Here is a 15,278-nt window from a genome sequence, read left to right as displayed (position 1 = left end):
AATGGGAGAGCTCAGCTAGGAGGAGAATTTAGCTGAACTGAATCTATTCTCCCTTGAGAGGAGACATTTATTGGGAAATTTGATCATCATATATAAATATATAATGGTCCAAATAGATAACTATCTTCCCAAATATTCACTTTAAGGTCATTACAAAGGACCCTTTGTATAAATTGCCAAGTAAACTATAGACAAAGGGGGCACTCTTTGTGACTGGAGGAAAACAATTTAGTCTCCAGATAAGGAAGGGTATCTTCACAGTAAGGTCTAAGGCTTTAAAAGAAAGCTGAATGCTTCTCTAGAAGCACAGAATTTAAATGGGCATTACAGTTTTAAAGTAAAGATAACAGAAGATGTCAATCCAGGAAACAACTGATTTCCTCACAGGATCAGGAAGCAATTTTTCCCCGTTGGAACAGAAACAGGGTTTTTTGCCTTCCTCTGGAACAACTAGGTTTTTATCTGGGATATGTTTATTTCCCTAGTGGTTGTATTTGGATGGATGTATATTTTTATCTTAACTAACTATTCACATACTGCTTTAGGCTTGCTTTTCAGTAAAGTTATTCACAATTTTTTTGCTAGAATGTTATTTTTGTGTCTAACTTAGTGACAATCTGGCATCAGGAAGCAAAACAAGGAGAAATCTCTTATACTGGAGTAAGGGAATATACAGTTAGGTCCATAAAAATTTAGAGAGAGACAACTTTTTACTAATTTTGGTTCTGTACATTACCACAACTAATTTTTTGTATGAAACAACCCAGATGAAGTTAAACTGCAGACTTTTAGCTTTAATTCAGTGGGTTGAACAAAAAAGGATTGCATTAAAATGCAAGGAACTAAAGCCATTTTTTACACAATCACTTAATTTCAGGGGCTCAAAAGTAATTGGACAATTGACTCAAAGGCTATTTCATGGGCTGGTGTGGGCAATTACTTCATTATGTTGTTATCAAATAAGCAGATAAAAGGCCTGGAGTTGATTTGGGGGGGGGGTGCTTGTACGTGGAAGATTTTGTAGACAACATGCGGTCAAAGGAGCTCTCCATGCAAATGAAACAAGCCATTCTTAGCCAGTCACCTGATCTGAACCCAATTTAGAATGCATTTTACTTGTTGAAGACTAAACTTCGGACAGAAAGGCTCACAAACAAACAGCAACTGAAAGTTGCAGTAAAGGCCTGGGAGAGCATTAAAAAGGAGGAAACCCAGCATCTGGTGATGTCCATGAGTTCAAGACTACAGGCTGTCATTGCCAGCAAAGGGTTTTCAACCAAGTATTAGAAATGAACGTTTTATTTTCAGCTTTTAAATTTGTCCAATTACTTTTGAGTCACCTGAAATGAAGTGATTGTGTTAAAAAAAAAGGCTTTAGTTCCTCACATTTTTATGCAATCTTTATGTTTAACCCACTGAATTAAAGTCTGCAGTTCAGCTGCATCTGAGTTGTTTCATTTAAAATGAATTGTGGTAATGTACAGAACCAAAATTAGAAAGAAGTCTCTGTCCAAATATTTATGGTCCTAACTGTATACCTGGTCAGAGGCCTAATATTTTCAAGTCACTGTTAAATGTGACAGTGTAATACAGAAGCTTCACATTTAGGTTAATATTGTGGTTAGCTGTTTTTTCATTGTATTTATTTGAGACCTCTCATTACAAAACAACTGTAAAAAAACTTGCTAAAAATGCTAGTTGCTTGACTGTCATGCTGTTTTTAGTCCTTCTTCCCATTCAAAGTCCATGAACAATGCAGCAAATATAGAAAGGCATGATTTGTATACTTGTTCTAGGTCAGTGACTCATAATTCAGAGGATTGGTTTGTCAATCAACCAACATTTTTACAAGTTGGAAACCATGGCAGACCACATACTATCATGACAACTTTTCTTAAATGATTTTGGTTGGCATGCATTATTTTGGCAAGTTTTTTTTAAATTAATATGCTGTTTGTTTTAATTTTTGTGCTGTTTTCCTTGCAGCCACAACCTCCTTTCGCACCGAAAGACCAGTCAGAACACCAAGCAACCACAGTTCAAGTAAGTGATGGGTCTTCTCATTTCAACTCGTAGCCTTGCATACACTGTTGCTCTTTCCCCTATATTACCTCCAGTTTTGTATTTAACTTTTCAAATGCTACAACAATTGCAGTAAAAGTGGTAGGCATAATTTTTATAGCACCAACATTTTACACAGCTCTGTACATTTAATAGGAGTTACAAATGACAGATTTAGACCATGACAAAGGGGGAGGGGAGGACCCTGCCCAGAGGAGACTGGGGGAAGTAACACAGCACACAATATGAGGGGGGATATGCATATGGTGGGTAAGTAATGAGGGTTTAAGTGACAGAAGAAGACAGGTAGGCAAGTTTTATAGAAAATAGGTTTTGAGTGCTCTTTTAATATTAATTAATAATAGATTGTAAAGGAGAGAGTCAGGTTAGAAATACCAGAATGGAGAATGCTACAGTAGTCCAGATGAAAGATACCGGTAAGAGTGTGTGCAAGGAGATTGATGGTCTCTGGGGACAGATTTTGGAGATTTTACGCAGGTGAAAGTGACAGGACCTGGAAATGTTCTAAATGTGGGGGGTGAAGGGCAGAATTGAAGGTGACACCAAGACAACATGTCTGAGGGGAGGGTCGAATAGCAGTGTTAACAGGAATATGTCAGGGGGAGATTTGGAATTTGGGGGGGGTTGGGATGATGAGTTGTGTTTTATCCAGGTTGAGTTTCAGAAACCTGTCAGCCCGGCAGCATGAAACCTTATCCAGGACTGAGGGAGACATGTCAGGGGTGGACAGATAGATTTGAGTGTCATCAGCCTACAGATAATACTGTAAACAGAAGGAGAATTTGATACTACTGTGAGGAAGTGTACAGAGAAAAGAAAGCTGATCCATGGGCTGAACACCCAACAGGGAGGAGAGTATGAGAAGAGGAATTACAAGTGAAAGAAACTTGAAAGAAGCAGTCAGACAGATAGGAAGCAATCCAAGAGAGATCAGTGTCATTGATACTAATGAAGTTCATGACTTTGATTAGAAGGGAGTGATCATCAGTAGCGAAAGCAGGGGAAAGGTCTTGAAGGAGGAGGGAAAAGTTGCCTTGTGACTTGGCTCTGATGAGGTAATTGACTAGTGTTGGTCGAATAGCTCACTATTCGATTCGACCACTATTCAGTTGAATAATGCATAATTATTCGGGTGATCGAACATCGAATTCGAACTCTATTAAAGTCAATGGGGGAAAAATTTGGGTTGTTATTCGGGTCGGTGGAGAGCTTCTACAGCCTATAAATACATTTAAAAAGACATGTCAAGACTCTCCCAGCTCTGCACAACACTGTACAAGTAAAAAAATAAGGAAATCTTTTTTTTTTTTTTCTGTTGCTGGCAAGGCCATTTTATGGGAACATGCCGGATTTTACACGGTCTCGGAGTAGAGGCAGAGAGGGACATGAGGGGGTTCCTCTGGTCCAAAAATTAGCCACCAGGTTTCACCGCTCCGTTACAAGCCATACACAGGCTTCAGAGTACAGGCAGAGGTCCCTGAGGGGGGTCTTTCAGTCCAAAAATTAGCCATTTACACAGCTCTGTTATATGTTACAAGTGACAGGTGGCAGAAGCAGCAGCAGTAGGAGGAGACGGTGGGCACTGACGGTGGGCATTTGTAACTGGCATCCAGAGTTGGGAACTGGGCAGGCGGCATCAGTTACAGCATGAGGAGGAGGTGGTGGGCCCTGAGAAGGTGCAAAGGCAGCATTAGAGGTTGAGGCCATCACCCATATGGACAGTGTAGAAGCTGTAGCTATTGGAGACATGAATGGATCAACGAGATTCCAATCCGTACCTACTATGTAGCGAAACCACATGAAACGGAACAGGCTTGGCGGAATCAGCGGGGAAAGTAGACTGGAAGATGAATCATCATCCCAAGGGACCACGTGGCTGCCCAGCTGGCTCCTTCTCCCCCTCAACCATCTCCATCAGCAGCCTCTCCAGGTGCATCTGGAAGCACCTGTAAGTACATCTGTCCTCAAAGCTGCTTCCTCCTGACACTCCAGGGAACACAGGGTGATTTTTTGGCTACTCCCTGTGATTTAAAAGGGACTGGGGCACTCCTACCAACAACCAGGGCCGACAGTGGTCCGACTCAGCCGAAGACTCTTTGAATTCCACATACACTGCCCAGCCAGAGACCACGAATAACAACTTGGATCCCTCTCCTTCCAGCAGCAGTCGTGGAAATATTCCCAGTAATGAGGAAGATGCTTCTGCTCAACAGCGCTAAGACAACCCTTAGGCCCTGTTTTTTCAAATAAACCCTTGGATTCCCAGGGTATTCAGACCACTAGACCCCTCCCCCAGATTGTAACTCAATTTTTGGCATCTCGACCTGTATCTGTTATCTGTTACCCTACTTTCCAGGTTGAGATGCCTGCAATGCCCGAAATGTATCAAAGTGCAGTATGTTTTCACTAAACATACTGCACTTTGATACATTGCTGTTGTTCTGATATTTTATACCTATTGTTAACCTAGATACTTTTAAAAAATCGTGCTCAACCTCCCCAAAACGTTACGACACCCCTGAAGAAGCCCAAATTAGGCGAAACACGTTGGGTAACTTACCTACGTTTGCGATACCATTATCAGCATATGTGATATAATTTGGATAATGTTGTGTATTCTTGCTAGTAGTTCATTGTCTAGTGCCCAAAAGAGCCGAAATGGTAATCATCTGGAGTTGTGTCTCCAGTGGTTACTAATCACTGATTTGTTATGTATTATGAGAAGTGATCATTAATACAAAATATATATGTTGTTGCCGAAAAAACCTTCTTTCTGTGTTCTTCATATAATTGATCTTTTTCTAGGGTTCGCAAACAGGCTCCTCTCCTTAGGGCCTATATACACATCTATTTCCACCAGATAAAAACACTAGTATTTTAGTTCCAGGAAAAAGAGTCATCCAGGCATACAAGTGTCAATATTACATTAGTTACATCAGGTTCAAGGTAACAAACAGAACATCGGGGTAAGTAAAATGATTGATCTTGTGTGGCAGACAAGAGTAGGATCGAGGGGAAGGGAATGCATATGGGGACTAAGAGGCGAAAATGAGGTGGCAAAGTAATAAGGGCCAAGGGTGATGTAGTCCTAAATAATCTGAAGGGCCTGTTGGAGGGCCTAGACATCATTACTCATTAGGTTGTTCAAAGCCTGGCAGACGTATGTGCGGAATGTGGCAGACGTATTCTGCGGAAGTAAGAAATTGAGTCCGGTAGAACCAGGTAATAGAGACTTTCCTGCTATTCCCCTGAATGGAGGATGTTAAGTCCTCCAAATGGAGTATCTCATTGACTCTTCCCAGCCACAGGCGCACTGGGGGGTGCTCAGATTTCTGCCAATAGGCAGCTATGCATAGGTGACTGCCACAACGAGGTGTCTCATCATTGAGTGTTTGTACATTTTCAAGGAGAAGGAGTTGTGTTGTATAAGAAAAGACACCCATCAGGAAGAAGGCAGTGGAGTTTTTCAGGGGTTTTGTTCCCCTGACAGTGTAATTCCCAGGTCTGATTCCTAAGCTAGCAGATAGGCGGGGGTATAGTTTGGGGGTGAGACTTGTAAGAGCCTTTATACAATTGAGAGAGTGTGTCAGATCCCCCTTCACTTAAGCACAAGTGTTCAAAGGATGTGAAGGACCTGCATTAAGCAACTGCCAGCCAGAAAGTTTGTAATAAGTGAGAAAGTTGGTCGATCTCCAAAAATGTAAACGGTAATCCTGAGGTATGGAGCACAAGTATGTCCTTCCCACCCACTCTCCAGGCTGGAGATATTGGCTCTTGGGCAGCAGTTTAAAAAATACTGGATCGTCCATTCCAAGTGGGAAGGAGAGTTGCCCAGGATAGGAAAGAGAGGTGATGGGTAAGGTGATATAGCTCATTTGTGGAAATGTCTTACGCAGATTTCTAATGTGTAGCCTATCGTGTGATATGTTTTAGGACCTGGTATGTATGAGTGACATCCTGAGTAGGAGGTGTAGGGGGGTCAAGAAGAAGGATTGTTTCAATGATATCCATTGTTTATACTGTTGATGGTGGCACCAATCAACAGCATGCGTTAGATGTGTGGCAAGTGGTAATGGAAAAAATTGGGTACTTCCGGGTTGCCAACCATTTTGGATCTTATGAGTAGTGTTCAGCAAATTCTAGGGGATTTGTTTGAAGAGCTTAGCTGAAAGGATCTTGAAAGAGAGCCCAGAACTTTCACTGGTAGAGTTTGGAAATTTGTAGCGAAACTTGGGTAGTATGTATATTTGAATTTTAATAATGTGGGAGCAGGTGGTGGACGGGAGAGAAAGGTATATGTGCCATATTCTTCCAATGCTTTTAAGAACTTTGGTTGGGAAACAGTGGGGTTGGGTACTGCAAACTGTAAGTCATTTGCGTAAGAGGTGACTTTTTGAGTTGTGGACCTCATGTTTAGCAATGGCTCTAAATCTAGTATATAAACTAAAGGAGATGGCAAACCGCCTTGTCTTGTGCCATTAGATATGTGCAGGGGAGCCGACTCCAAGCCATTTACTCAGACTGTTGTAGCGGGGCAAGAATAGATGGCCTGGATCCACGACAGCATATGGGTGCCTAAGTCTCTGTGTATCAAAATTCAATCCATGAACTACCAGTCGACACGGTCGAAGGCCTTCTCTGTGTTGGTGGACAATAGTGTATGGTAGGGATGTTTTTTGGACTTAGTGTGGTATATCCAGTTCAGCACCCTTATGATATTGTTCTGGGCCTCCCTGTTGGGCATGAACCCCGCCTGGTCGTTATGGATAAGTCTGGATGCCAGAATCTTGGTGAACAACTTCAGGTCCTGGTTAAGGAGAGAGATGGAGGGGGTAGCTTGTTCATATTAAGGGGTCCTTGCCCTCTTTAGGAATGACCGTGATTGTGGCCTGCAGGAAGTCCAGGGAGAATCGCCCCTCTTCAGGTATAGTATTGTAAGCATTTAGAAAATGGGATTAAAGTTTGTCCTGGAAGGTCCCGTAAAAAGACAGTGGAAGACCATCTGGGCCTGTGGTCTTATCTGTGGGTTTTCTTTGTATGGTTAAGCGGAGCTCCTCCTCTGTAATGGCTGTCTCTAATGCCTCTCTCTCCATTGCCAAGAGGAAGGGCATTAGCAAATTAGATAATTAGGCCCTAATAGCCACTGTACTTTATCTGTCAAAACAGAAAGAGAGGGGCTAGAGATATTGTACAGGTTCTCATAGAACTTGCGGAAGATTTTCTGCTATATCTTTGATATGGAAGAATTTTTGCCCACTGCTGTCTGTGAGAAACGCTACAAAGGAGCACGTTTTTTGTGTCCGGAGTGCGTTCGCTAACATATGGCTACTCTTGTTTCCATGTTCATAAAACGCCCTTCTGCATTTAGCCAGGGTAGCCTTGGCTTTGTTTAGGCAAGGTATGGACAGCTTCTCGTGTAAAGCGTGGAGTTCCCTACCTGTTCTGTCATCAAGACTATTTTTATGAGAGATACTAAAATGTTATCTGTTGCAAGATGTCTTCTATTTCCCATTGGCGTGCTTTTTTCACTCTTGCCCCATGTTTAATAAATATTGTATGTATAATTGCCCTGTGGACCTCTCAGACCAATAGAGGATCACTCTCAGGCATGTTGTTAATCCTAAAATAGTGGGATAATTCAGTAGAAACATCCACCACCACCACCGCATCGTCCTGGAGTAAAGATTTAGTTAGGCTCCAGTTCCAAGATTTAGGAGCTCTGTGAGACAATTCAAATAGGAATATGGTCTGACAAGGTGATTGACCCAATGGAACAGGATTCTATTCTATATATTTCGGAATGCAGGAACCAAACATGATCAATCCTTGAGTAAGAGCGGTAGGGAGTGAGTAATAAGTGTAATCTCCCCTGGATGGGTTAGGAATTCGCCACACATCCATCAGCTGAAATTGGGATAATAGCTTGAGGTTTTTCCGGGATTGCACTAGGGGTGCTTCCCGGGGCAATTGGACACATCTATTAAAGGGTCAGGGGTGAAGTTAATGTCCCCACCCAGTATAAGTATACCCTCCTGGAAAGTATCCTGAGCTTCTAGTATCTGAGCAAGACAGATAGCCTGAAAGGTGTTGGGGAGGTAGACAGCGGCAAAGGTAAACCAGACAGCCCTCCACTTAACAAATACAAATCTGCCCTCGGCAACATCTTTTCCTTGAATTGACATGTGACTGAAGAAGCCACCAATACACTGACCCTCATGGACTTGGAATTCTCTGCGCAGATGTGGTATGCAGTGGGGAATTTGCCATTCATTTGAGTCTTGGGACGTGGTCCCTACAGAAATGTGTCCCCTGAATGTCCTGAAGGTCACCTGTGCCTGTTGCCTGTGCAAGTCTGCTAATAGCATGGAAGAGTTTTCAGGGGTGTTCAGCCCCTTGACATAATAGGAAACTAGTTTCAGGACACCCATTTTTGCAGATCAGGACCCTCAGGAAGGGGGGGGGGGGGGGGGGGAGAGTAAGGGAGGCAGAGGAAGGGAAATGAACCCAGGAATTTGAAAGCTAGGGAGGGGATACAAAAAAAGCCCCTCCCAGGACTACAGGTCTAAAATATTGGAGGTTATGGGGAGCGAGACAAAAAGAGAAATAAACCGCAATACAAAAATACAATACAAAACAAAACCATGCAGGTCTTCTGCACAAGTTCCCTTGGCTCAGGTGGTCGGAGCAGGGATCCCGCCACCCAGGTCCGACACATAAAGGTATTTACTAATACCATGTTAGGTGATCAAGCTAATGATGGCTGTATGGCGGGGGGAGTGCAATTAACTAATAATCATTTTAAAACTAAACATTATAAGTTGTAGCATTTATCAAAGACAGTCAAACAGAACATTATAAAGGTTTTTTTTTTTGAACATAGCCAGTAAGAGACAGTAATTGTATCAAAACATTGAAATAGCAAAACAGCTACCAGTCTTCAAGAGTCAGGAGTCAACCCTTTTTACAGAGGCCTTTATGGTGTCCTACGGTGGATCTTGTGGGGCGCGATGCAGGGCGCCGCATGACTATCTCTTTTTTGCTGGTTGCTATTCAGATGCTGCGAGAGGGGTCAATATCTGCGGGTGCGTTGGCCAATCAGGAAGGCTCACTTATTGAAGCTCAAAGGTACCTAGGAAGATTGTGAGGTCTCCTAGATGTCAGAAAGTGGCCAATTTGTCTCCTCTATGTGCGATCAATTGAAAGGGGAAGCCCCATTGGTACTTGATGTTGTTGTCACGTAGTAGATCCAAAAGTGGTTTCAAGGCACGTTGTAACGTCAAAGTGTGGTGGGAAAGATCCATAAGGAAGTGCATAGTTTTGCCATTAAAGGTGAATTCTTCCTGAGATCTTCCTCCTAGCATAATTTAAGTTGATAGGAATGAATACGGCAGATGATGTCTCGAGGTCTTCCAGGGTTTTGGCTTTTGGGGTCCAGTGTCCTATCTATCCTGTCTATCTCGATAAAGTTGTCCCTTGGTTTCTGTAAAAGATTTTTAAATATAGAGGTGGTACCAGCATGTAGATCCTTGGGATCAATGGAGTTGGCAAAGTCTAGATCAGTTTGCGGAGCATGGGCAGTGTGCAGCTTGGTGTTAGGACCATCACCATTAGCCGCTGATGGCCTTGAGTTAGCAAAGATAAAAATGTCCCAATTTTACGTTTTTGTGAGGATTGGCTGTTCAGTTTTCCCTTGGGTCCCATAGCTTCCCCTTTTCCATAGATGCGGGCGTGGGTTGTATATCGAGTAGGTAGGAAGTAAGTGTCTGTACAGATGCACAGAGGATCACCAATCTTTGAAACCTGCCGGGGGCCCCAATCTCCAGTAAGTCTAGCAGGTCATCGCAAAAATCTTTATCTATTATACATTGTGAAGGATTGACCAGTGGACTGGAGGAAGCAGGGAATATATTTCAGTGTTCTTTCCAGGCCTAGGCTCTAAGATATTGAGTAGCCATGGTCCCTGATCTCAAAAGAGGAAATGGATGGGGTCCTGATTGTAAAGATTGCCAATTCAGGGGCCAGTCTGGTGATTCCCGATCCAGGTGTTACCTAGAAGTGGTGAGTATATAATTGGTAACTGCAAATTCTGCGATAGACGGAGCCTGTGTTGAAGCCGTCTGTCGCTAGAAACTCTGCCCCCCGAAAACCACGCCATAAGGGTACAGTTTTAGAAAATAAAACTGTACTATCCCTCATCGAGATGTCACTGGAAACTCAATTTCTACTTGAGAACCCACCAAAAATGGCATTCCAAATTGAATTAGATCGTTATTTCTCTGAGAACTTGAACTCTGTTTCTCAGATGGTATGGGAAGCTCATAAGGCAGTGATAAGGGGGCATTGTTTTAGATTGCTCCTAGACCTCTGGAAACAACAAGGTGGCTCAAAGGGAACAGCTGTTGCAGACTCTGCAGGGTTTGGAGAAGACTCTTTCTGAGGACCCCTCCATATTGTTCTTTCATCTTAGTAGCCAACTGAAAGAATTAGATGTTGGAAAAAGTAGAGAAAGCGCTAGTGTTTAGACGCCAGGGATTCTATGATAGGGGCAATAAGGAGGAAACGGTACAAGGTCGGATGGTGAGGCAACCCTGGAGCAATAAAAGTAGTCCTGAGTGTCCTGAGATATGACCCTGAACATATAACCCAGATTTTTGGAGAATATTACAAGGATCGGTTTACCACAGTGCATAATGCTCAACAGAGTATGGGACTTTTGTTGAAAGCTCTGATAGATGCTTAACTAAACTATTTTGTTGCTCACTTCCTATTTAGTGACGGAATACCTTAACCGTGCAACTACTCCTACTGAAATTGCAGCAACCATTAAAATGCTTCCCACCAACAAAGCCCCAGGCCTGGATGGTCTTACATAATTAAATTTCAAAACTTTCAGTCCCATTTTAGTACCACATATGACTGCACTTTTAATCAATTTATTAATATTCTGGAGGGATCAGCAATTCCATCCACCATGTCACACTCTTATATATTTTGAGGTCCAGTAAGGATCCAGCTGATCCGGCAAGCTATCGCCCATTGCTCAACTTAATTTGGACTTGAAACTGTTCACTAGGACATTAGCCACAAGGTTAGGCCCTCTGCTACCCTCAATCTTTTCCAAGGACCAGGTCAGGTTTATTATGGGCTGCCAGGTGGCTGATAATACCAGAAGGACTATCTCCCTTTTTGATGCAATAATCACAATTCAACAAGGGGAGTTAATCCTCAGTTTAGATGCTGAAAAAGCCTTTGACCGACTCAGCCCTTCATGTTTCAAACACTGTGCTACATTGAAATAGGAGGACCAATTCTATAGGCAATTCATGCACTTTATTCAGCTAAAAACGGCAGCTGATAGGGATGCCCGCTATCCCCACTATTTTTTGCGATATGCATTGAGCCCTTTTACAATCCTCACGTAACTTTACCATGCCTCGATTTGTTTTTCCTAATATATGGCGCTATTGGGGTAAAAAATAAATTCTACAAAAACAGAAGCATTACCTATCAATTTGACCCTGGAAACTCATCATACTGCAAGCTAATTTCCAGTACCTTTGGAGAATGGATTGTGTGAGACATTTCAGACATTATATAATGTAATTATACAAGGATAAGGAATTTATTACATAAATGGAAATCCATGCCAGTCATGTTTTTTGGGTGTATTGACCTCAATAAAATTTCAGTACTCATTAAATTGTAATAGCTCCTTGAAAATCTACTGGTCCCTGCCCCTCTTTCATTCCTCAAGCATATTCAAGCTGATGTACTGAATTTTCTTTGGGCTTAAAAACCACATAGATTACACAGGTCAACAAAAAATAAAGTTTTGATAATCAGAAACCACAGCAATCTTTCTTTTCTAAATCAGTTTTTCAAACAGATTTCAGATCTGTTTTCAATTTTTCACAAACACTGTTATGAGTACTATTATAGTTAACATTGTACGTGCATGTATTTTGTACTAAAACATAAGCTCCATTTAAGTGAATGTTAATACATCTTCAGTGTGAAGTAAAATAAGGCACACTGTGGTATGGATCTACTGAACTGTGTCAGTCAGGTACCATTGTTTCTTCAGAAATGCTTAGAGTATGATTTTAAGTGTACTCTTTGTCTGGATTGTCGCGGTACAGCATGCAGCAGCAGTCAGCCATTATATCTTCATTCCAAAAACCTTGGTAGCGGTGCTCCATTAACTGAATGTCCTGGTGAAAACATTCTCCTTGTTCATCACTCACCATACCGAGATTTTCTGGGATGAATTCTAGATGTGAGTGCAAGTAATGTCTTTTTAATGACATGCGACAACCCAGTTTCTGGTTAGAATCAAGTAGATTCTGAACTCCTTCCTTGTTTGCAGGAGACCTATGGTTACCCACGAAATTTTCACATAGCCACTTGAATGCATCCCAAGCTTCCAGCTCAGAGAGAGATTGTTTGAAAACATCATCCTGCAAAACTTGATGTCGTCCTATAAATATCCCTTCCTTCATTTTTGCAGTGTGTTATGTTTGGAAACTTCTCAACAAGGTACTGAAAACCCATGAAGTTTGATTTACCCATGGCCTTTACAAGGTTCTTCATCAAGCCTAACTTGATATGGACAGGTGGCAGAAAAATTTTATGCGGCTCAACCAGAGGCAGAACTTGACACTGCTTGTTCCGGGGTTATAGGTATCTCTTGGTAGCCAATCACGCTTGACATCATGGTCTCCCGTAGATTGGTTGTCCCACGGGGATAGGAAACAGCAATGTTTTGTGAATCCTTCCTGCATTCCCATCAGCAAGCCAATGACCTATGATGACCAATGACCTATTGGACTATTACACTGGATTGCTTTAAGTAGTAACTTCATGTTGTTATAGGACTCCTTTAGGTTAACGGAATGGGCAATCAGTAAACTTGATTTGGAATTACTATTATGCAGTAAGACTTTCTTAGAGGAATCAATGAAGATTCGCCATTCATATGGTAAGTGCTCTTGGAACAAACTGTTAGTGCATTTATATCATGACAGTAGCACAGTGAGCCATCACTAGTGAAGAACGTTGTCAAGTTATGATTACGTTTTCTACTGAGTGTTATGAACGAGGTGTGGACTCACTGTGCCGCTGGCCAGGTAAACTCTAGAGGGGCGTAACTAAGCAGCTACCCGGTTTTCACTAGAGCCTCTGATGGTGAGGATAGGCTTGGCTGCGGGGTAGCTACCAGGTGCCACTCCAGAACAATCACCCACACCAGAGCAAGTCTCAGCATGAAAGAAATACTGACATGGAAGACAGGTAGTGGATTACCTGAGAGATAGGACCCTGCGCCCGTGCCTGCGATTAGGAGCAGCGGCGCCGCCACGGCCTGCAGTGCTAACACTGAGTTACAGGTACACCCTTTGCAAGCAAGTTTAAGCCTTGAAGCAAAAAGTTCTGCTTTGTCTTTGGAGAGATTTAGATCACGAACAAGATCATTCAGCTCTACTTGTGTAAAGGTCTCTGGGTTCTGAATTTTCATCTTCATCCTCAAGTAGTCAGGATCAGGTGATTTCGGGGTTGTAACTGGTTGCAACTCCAGCGCATTCCTCATCACCTTCTACAGAAGCAAGTCCATCATGTGGCACTAGCGGAACTGGCAATGAATCATCATGGGGAACAGGCCTAATTGCAGAATCTAGGCTGGGATATACAATTTTTCTGCTTAGTTTTACCTGAGAATCCACTTTTGTTGACGCGGCAAAAATAGCAGTCAATTAGATATTCTCACAGTTCTCTCCACACCATCGAGATTGTAAATCACATTGTTGCTTTATGCTGATTTAGCCAGTCATGCAATCCGTTGGAACAACTGGTACAGATGACATGTGGAACCCAAGATTTGTCCTGGTCACCAAGTGGATAGCGGAAATAAAATTTTTATATTTTTTTAAGTTCTGTGGTATTTTGGTGACGTTGTGCTTTCGTCGTGAATGAACCACACACATAACAGAAAGTGTCTGGATCATTAAGGCAATTTCTAGGCATGAGGACTAATGAAATCAATCGCAATTAGTGTGATCTCTAACCTTAAAAAAAGAAAACTGTTGTTAAATGTTGTAATATGTTAAGGCTATTTATAATGAATTTCACACAATATATAATTAACTGCTTCGTGAGCTACTTCAGCCCCGTTAACCTTTTAACCGCCAATTTAGTGCCTTGCAAGTGCTCCAGGCCAATTTATTTTAGCAAATTTTGTTATTTCTTATTTGTGACATTTCCTTGCTACTAATTATTCCACGGTCACCTGTTAGTGTATTATAACAAAGTGGGGAAAGCATCTTTTAGAATTTCATCAATGTGTGAAAATTTTGAAAACAGGGTTGTACACACAGCGCCACATTACATTTGGCACACATATATCTAGACTACCAAAGATTAGGCCTCAGGGATGCTGTAGGGAGAAGTAGGAGGTAGTAGGAAGAAGGGTAGGCAGTGTAGCAAGTTGTTGATTTTTATAACTTATTTGATTGGCCTGAAACAATGTATTTGGGGAGAATATTGCTTACAAGGCCACTGCTGTAATGTGTGTTTTTGTCCACTTATCACTAGGGGGCAGTATGAGACTATAGTTTTTATACTGAGAGCAGTCGGCTGACTGCTATCCTCTGGCAGGACAAAGCATTCACAGCAATAAGAGTAAACCGGGCTGCAGCTCATTTGCACTGCTTATCTCACACGAAATAACTCGGCTGGGGCAGACAAGGTTAAACAGATGGAATGAAGTGGAAAAACTATGGGTCGCTCTGACTCACTTAAACTCCATGCACTGGAGCTTCAAAGCTTCTTTTGCAGATCGTTCCTTTCTGGCTCCAATGCAAGTTACAAAGCAAACATGACAAAAATGTAAAACGAAATTTTCCTTCACCAGCTGCTGATCCCCCTTAACTTCCTTCTTATATACTTCCCTAATTCCTGATAGCTTCTTAACTAGGATAACTCTGCCCATGGTGTTCTAAAGGAGTCCTCAACTTCAGACAAATTATACATCATGGGCAAATTGTTACTATTTGATGAATTATGAGACCAATTTAAGTTATAGGCAAACTCCTATTATAGCTATCTCCAGATCCACCATTTGGCCCCATTCCATTAAAACTGACTTATTTTTTTAACCCCTCCACCCCTTGATGGGTGCCTGTGTAGGAGGGCCAGCAATAAGG

General features: G+C 42.1%; 1 protein-coding gene and 1 long non-coding RNA gene across 6 annotated transcripts in view; one reads left to right on the top strand and one right to left on the bottom strand.

Annotated features, from left to right (window-relative positions):
- Window positions 1-15,278, bottom strand: part of LOC140326377 (uncharacterized) — a 146,651-nt gene that overhangs the window by 68,925 nt on the left and 62,448 nt on the right. The gene's annotated exons all lie outside the window — the stretch shown is intronic.
- Window positions 1-15,278, top strand: part of SH3GL1 (SH3 domain containing GRB2 like 1, endophilin A2) — a 111,550-nt gene that overhangs the window by 94,388 nt on the left and 1,884 nt on the right. For all 3 annotated transcript variants that reach the window (XM_072404910.1, XM_072404908.1, XM_072404909.1), the window contains one exon: window positions 1,987-2,043. In XM_072404910.1, coding sequence (XP_072261011.1) covers window positions 1,987-2,043 — 57 coding nt within the window. The remainder of the gene's footprint in view (window positions 1-1,986; window positions 2,044-15,278) is intronic.

Source organism: Pyxicephalus adspersus, chromosome 3, assembly GCF_032062135.1.
Source record: "Pyxicephalus adspersus chromosome 3, UCB_Pads_2.0, whole genome shotgun sequence".
Taxonomy (NCBI): Eukaryota; Metazoa; Chordata; class Amphibia; order Anura; family Pyxicephalidae; genus Pyxicephalus; species Pyxicephalus adspersus.
This window is presented reverse-complemented; position numbering and strand designations above follow the sequence as displayed.